The sequence below is a fragment of the Photinus pyralis genome, unplaced genomic scaffold, assembly GCF_008802855.1.
Source record: "Photinus pyralis isolate 1611_PpyrPB1 unplaced genomic scaffold, Ppyr1.3 Ppyr1.4_LG1, whole genome shotgun sequence".
In the NCBI taxonomy this organism is placed as follows: Eukaryota; Metazoa; Arthropoda; class Insecta; order Coleoptera; family Lampyridae; genus Photinus; species Photinus pyralis.
The window spans coordinates 7,772,765-7,778,764 of NW_022170249.1; the positions used below are offsets into that span (position 1 = coordinate 7,772,765).

The window sequence follows — 6,000 nt, forward strand, 5'->3', positions numbered from 1 at the left end:
TGACAAAAAATTCTAATGTAAATAGACTTTTCAACCCAAAATAAACACTAGACCCGCCATTAGTAAAACCATTGAATTTATAACTATTCAATGGTAAAACTCAGCTCTGCATTCGAATGCAGTTAACTTTCTCCCTAATATGCTTCGGTATTAAAATCCCCTGGTCTTCGGCGTTTGCGCAGAACGGTCGAAATCGCCTGTTTTAAAATAATTGTTTTATAAGAGGGAAATCTCTTTGGGTGAAAGGAATCAAAAGTGTGTTTAAGTTAGTCTTCATGTAACAATCAGTTAGTATTGGCATTGACTAATATGGGGGGATTATTAGTCAGATTATTTTGTAAATCAATCCGTTGGAGAGACACCTAATCTTTTATTTTATAAGCGTAATCATATTATTGGTACTTTTCAGATTTCCAACTTGATCAACAACAAACAGGCTGTAGGTATTTTTCAAACAAAATTCTCAACAAACTTCTAAGTGTGAAATGGAAACCTTTTGTAGTTATTAATTTATTTGCAAAACAATTAAATATTTAAAATAACCGAAATATACACATTATTTTATTGATTAAAGTACAATATACCTAAAATATAAATTAAGCTAGAACAAAAAAAAACAATGTGATAGTGGTGTGCCAACTATGAAATGAAAATTCAAGAAGATTATTTTACAACAGCCTAGTATCTAAATGTAATAAAAGAAACACTGGTAATTTACGTTAAAGATACAAATTAGGCATTCTTCTACCATCTTTAACTTGAGAAACATTGTGAGGCATGCGTCGTCAATATTCAAATGTTTAAATAGAATGACGAAGCATAAATTAAAAATAAAATTGATTTAGCAGTCTAAGAAGTTGGCGGCCATTAATAGTTCTAAGGCAATCTCAGGAGCAATGGGAAATTCTGGAATTTCTGTCGAGCTGTTGGTGTAACGAACTTTATACGTAAAATACATGCAAACTTTTTGAAGCACGTGAGACCTAAAAATGACACTTTCATACCTTTAACTTTAGGGGGACTACTTACGGGATTTCTCTAAAGTTCACTTCGTTCGCTTCGTTTTCTGCAAATTGTCCTGGACCACTAAGCATGGCTTTAATGGTACCTGAAGTCAAAGCGTGTTCACGCTTTACAATAAATTCATGGCCATCCGACGATATAAGTTTGACGTACATAGCGTCTGGTCCCTCACAGCCCCCGTACACACGTTCATGTTTTTCGTCTCCTAAATCTGTCATTTCTGAAAATTTTCGTTTCAAGGTTGTAGACTTATCTACGTAATGATCTGAGCAAATTAAAAGAAATAGATTGATAATTGCACCCTTTAAACCCACAAGAATATCGAGAAGTATATTTAAAGAGAGTAAAGCTTGATCAAGCATCAAAGGTAATGACTGCAATAAGAGGTTAGATTTTGCGTGCAATAATTAGCGATATAGCAATAAATTAGTGAAATTGCTTAAAAAAATAATGGTTAAAGATGTTAAGCACTTACTTTAAGAATTTTGGGAGAAAAATATTAAATGTAATATAATTCTAACCTAATTGGTTTTTGTTCCAATCGGAACTGAACCAATTACCAATGTTGCCAACGGTGTTGTTATCGGTAAAAAGAAATACAGGCCGTTCAACACAATTAAATTGCATACAGCGCGTTCCGGTAGAAACGAGGCACCAAGGATTGATTTTGACGTAAAAATGTCAAATGTGCCCCCTGAAAATGAAAATTAAAGTTTTCCGCTCGATTACGATATGTAGATGGAATTCTAAAGCAAGAAGAGGTTTTGACCACCAGGGTCGATGTTCACCTTCAAAATCGGTACATACCCACATTTATGATTCAACCAGGCTGAAAAACCAGAAAACTCTTTTTGGCTGCGATTTCGTATTATGATCGGAATCACCTTTCAGTACTTCGACGATGTGGCAGGAGTATACACGAGCACTGAGGTATCTGCAAAGGCCACGAAAAATGCCCAAATCCGGAATACAGTCAACGAGAGTCTATTGAATCTTTGCTAAGGGAACCCGAAGCGAAGAGGTCTTCCGAGAAGTAGGAGAACTGGCGTGGTTAAGTGTTAAGTCTTACGTCTATCCCCACATCCCCCTTTTTACAGTTCCAGTCTCTGAGGTGGTTTGATTAGCCTTCCAAATGAAGTGGTTTTACTTGTGTACCTTACTCGATCCTCATCTGACAAGCAACACATCAAAATCCATGTATTTTTTTGTGAACTTCACATGCACATATTATTCTTTATCTAGATAGGTACTGTATGAATTATTGATTGTTTATAGCTATTTTTTCTCATTTTGTTTTTCGTTTCTTTATTTTGGCCAAACAAAGACATTGTTTTTATTGCTATTGATATTATTAATAGTAAGCAGCAGTGGGTAATTTAAGATGCATATGAGGTGTGTGGTCTTGCAAAGTAGTAGAGTACGTACAACACTATCATGGATAGCAAGTGGTCCTAATATTTTATTAAGATTGTGGTGTTTTTATTATTTATAACTTATAAGTAAGTATACTCTTTGCCCACTGTGGTTTGGTATTGAATGAAAGCCAATCAAATGGGAAATGTCAACTAAAAATAAAGTGATAGGAACCATTCTTTCGCAAATCATTACCAATATTATAAGATTTTAATTTTAATCACAGTTAAAAATACAGTTCGGGTACAGAAAGTTCTATTAAAACGAAAATTCTGATGCTATCTAAATGCGTCAACAATTGCATTGAAGTTATCTATTTTCGTTTGTATCTGTATGCGCTCCTGTTCGAACATAAACGAGGTGGATTGCAGTAATCGACGATCGTGCTCCAAATTTCGTACTTCACACTGGTTTACGTACACTGCTTCCCTCCACTTCTTCAAAGATTCCCTTAACGATTTCAGTTCGGCGTCGCAATCTAAAAGAAACAGTTAGCAGTTAAGATATACAGATCTGTCAGCGGCAAGACGAAATGGTAATATGAGAAAGTGGGTTACAATGAACCATTGAGTTATGCATTAAATGTATTTCAAGGCGTTTGCTTCTTTTTTAGATCGTGATGCTTTTTTAATGGATGAGAAAGATCAAAGAGCGTGTAATATTAGAAATGACTGCCGGCTCAGAAAGTATACTGGATAGAATTTGGGGAATAACAAATACTTTCAGCTCGCACATGGTATTGTGTTAAGCAATAAACAGGGAATTCTTCAAGCCCATGGTAAATTGGGGGTGAAATAATAAAAAAATCAGGTAATTTTTAATTATTTGTGTTAATTATCGAGTAACATACCTTTAATGTGTAATTGGTAGGATTCTATAAATTTGTGAAGACCAGCCCATTTGGTGGTATCCTCATTCTTTGCTGCATAACTTTGATCATTTTTTGCGTATGGTGTATCTTGAGTGATTGTACATTGTGTACCTTTATTTATCATATTAGTCTTCAGACTGCTATTACTTACATGATCTGCGAGCGCTCCCTGCGAAATTGTTCGATTATCGACTAATATCATAGTGAGAGGCATCACATAGTTTGGTTCTGTCTGACTATATCGACTTATTACATCTTTACAATTGACCGAGTTAGTTATCACGTACGGTGTCTTTAAGATTACGTGCGATGCATCCGATTCCTCCATTACATTGCACGATTTATGCTTTCCGGAGTTTCTAATCATGCTTTGGCAAATACTAAATTCTTTGACTTTTTTTAATTTCTTCTTGTTTTTGACATTAAGGCGTGTTAATCCGGAGTGGTTGAAACCATTTTGTTTTAGTTCGTAACTTTTCGATCTGTTACTATCACGGTTACCATTAAAATGGTGAAAATCGAATTCTGTCTTCACTAGCTTGGGGTTAAAATCTTGTGACATAACTGAAGGATCTGGGCTGTCTAGTATGGGCTCCTGTTTAATTTGATCTTTCAATAAAAATTTGGTTGCACCATTTTGGAAAATTGATTTCTGTGAACTGTTATCACACTTATTTTGCTCGAATTGTTGCTGGGTCAAATTTTCCGATTTATGTGTGTCCATAGGGATAGTTGGCTCATACTTCTGAGAATGGTGTATGCTCTGAACATAAATTTCGTGGACTTTCAAGTAATATTCTGATAATGAAGATGCACAATTTCTCTTAGTCCTATCTTGTATTACCTTTAACCAGTCCATTTCGTAATCTGAAATTCATATCAGTTTCGTTACAAAGATTGTCATACGTATTTTAGACAAACATCTAGGTACAGGATGGAATTAAACCACTGATTTCTTGTTAGCTAAATTACAAATATTAATACTGTGTTTTTATGACAGAGGATGAAGAGTTACTCATTTGATAAATGTCAAGTAAAATGAGGGTAAATGTGGTCATCTCACAGTATGTCGTAGGTGTCGTTAAAAATGTGGTAGTTTTTCATTTGCTGCAAATTAGTAAACTAGAGAAGCCGTTTGTCTGTCCGTCCGGACCCACTTCTGTGGTTTGGAACTAGATTTAAGGGAATTGTCCTAGAGTCTTGAAATTGGCTGTCAAATTTTGTTGTCTTAAGGAGGTGGGGGTACCCCCCAGAAGTTATTTCCCGAGATGGTGTTTCTGAAAGTAAAACGTGCATAACTTTTACATGCGACAACCAATTTGGGGGGATATCTAGAGGCGTTTTAAGTTTAGCGGCGCTTCATTATGAAGAAAGTATTCCCATCCATCATTAAACAGGCAAAGTTGCGCAAATTAAGGAAAATATCAACGTGATAGGGAGACCCGGCCGTTTGACCTCACATTCCAAGGAATAAAAGGCCATTGCCGGACTCCCGAATTAGGGATTTCATTCCGAGTATTTGGATAAGTATAATTATAGGGGAATGGGTTACGGATAACCGCCTCCGATCAAATCATATCCATTACTTGCGCTCTCAAAAGCCTTGAATTTTGACACCGACCCCGTATTTTTAAGACGTCTAGTACGGATGTTCCGTTTTTTTTACCTTCAGTACATTTCATTACTGTTTATTTTTGTTTATGTAAAGAAGCACAGTTGGTGCGCGAGCTTTAGTTTATATAAAGCATAGCTTTCTTTCGTGACTGTTTTACGAGATGAGTGAATGAGGGGGGGGGGGGGTTATAAATCGGTTTCATCTTTCATGGTATTCTGGTATTCTAATGAAAAGTATCAACGAAAGGAACTGTTTTCTATGAACTACCCCCTCCTCTCTCACCCCTTATCAAAATGGTGGGTGAGGCGCGGCTGATCTTTCATGCCACTCTAATGAAAGATCTCAACGAAGGGAATTCATTTCTACCCTTATCGTAATTAGTTAAAATTGGTCATATTTCAAGAACGGAGTGTCAGAGGTTCATACTAACAATAAGCTATCTATTGCTGCGGTTGAAACGAATAACTCGAAATCGAAGTGTCTTCTTGCATTATATAGCGTGCATTTTGAATGTGTTTCAGATGGCTTTTGCATGTTTATGTGTAAAAACTACCCCTTAATCATATACCAAGAAGGAACGATAAATATAGCTAGCTTAAGACCCAATTCATATGGCAGTTTAAAAAACTAACGCGTGCCTCTCGCTTGCGCTCTTCCCTTTAGGAAAAAATCCCGTAAAAGCAATAGTGTAACGAAGACCTCAGTTTTCATACCAAGATTAATGACCACACCGTACATTTTGAAATATATCAGCTTTAATGAACACCCGGTATCTAGAGGCGCTTCGTTACGAAATGTGTTGTTCCGGAGTAGGCATGGGAATTTTTTCGATATATCGATAGGTATCGATAGTTATCGATATATCGAATAACAATAGGTAGAGCTAAAAAAATCGATATATCGATAACTATCGATATATCGATACTTATCGATAAGTATCGATATATCGATACCTATCGATATGTCGATAACTATTGATAGATCGATATGTCGATAACTATCGATATATCGATATGTCGATAACTATTGATATATCGATATGTCGATAACTATAGATATATCGATATGTCGATAACTA

At 35.8% G+C, this 6,000-nt stretch overlaps 2 protein-coding genes across 4 annotated transcripts; both read right to left on the reverse strand.

Annotated features, from left to right (window-relative positions):
* Positions 1–525: 525 nt before the first annotated feature.
* Positions 526–1,665, reverse strand: LOC116158798 (elongin-C). 2 transcript variants are annotated; one of them, XM_031471639.1, is made up of 3 exons: positions 1,545–1,665; positions 1,030–1,243; positions 526–983 (listed from the first exon to the last, which is right to left on the reverse strand). In XM_031471639.1, the coding sequence occupies exons 1-3, from the start codon at positions 1,648–1,650 to the stop codon at positions 842–844; spliced, it is 462 nt and encodes a 153-aa protein (XP_031327499.1). In that variant the 5' UTR covers positions 1,651–1,665; the 3' UTR covers positions 526–841. The 2 variants fall into 2 exon arrangements, with proteins under 2 accessions (XP_031327499.1, XP_031327500.1); XM_031471640.1 differs by having other exon boundaries at positions 1,499–1,645.
* A 962-nt stretch (positions 1,666–2,627) lies between these two features.
* LOC116158797 lies at positions 2,628–4,174 on the reverse strand (the record flags this gene model as incomplete). Of its 2 annotated transcripts, XM_031471638.1 has the most annotated exon segments (3): positions 2,773–2,914; positions 3,287–3,394; positions 3,459–4,174. In XM_031471638.1, coding segments are annotated over 2 exon segments (800 nt in total), but the record flags the coding sequence as incomplete, so codon positions are not given.
* Positions 4,175–6,000: the final 1,826 nt, after the last annotated feature.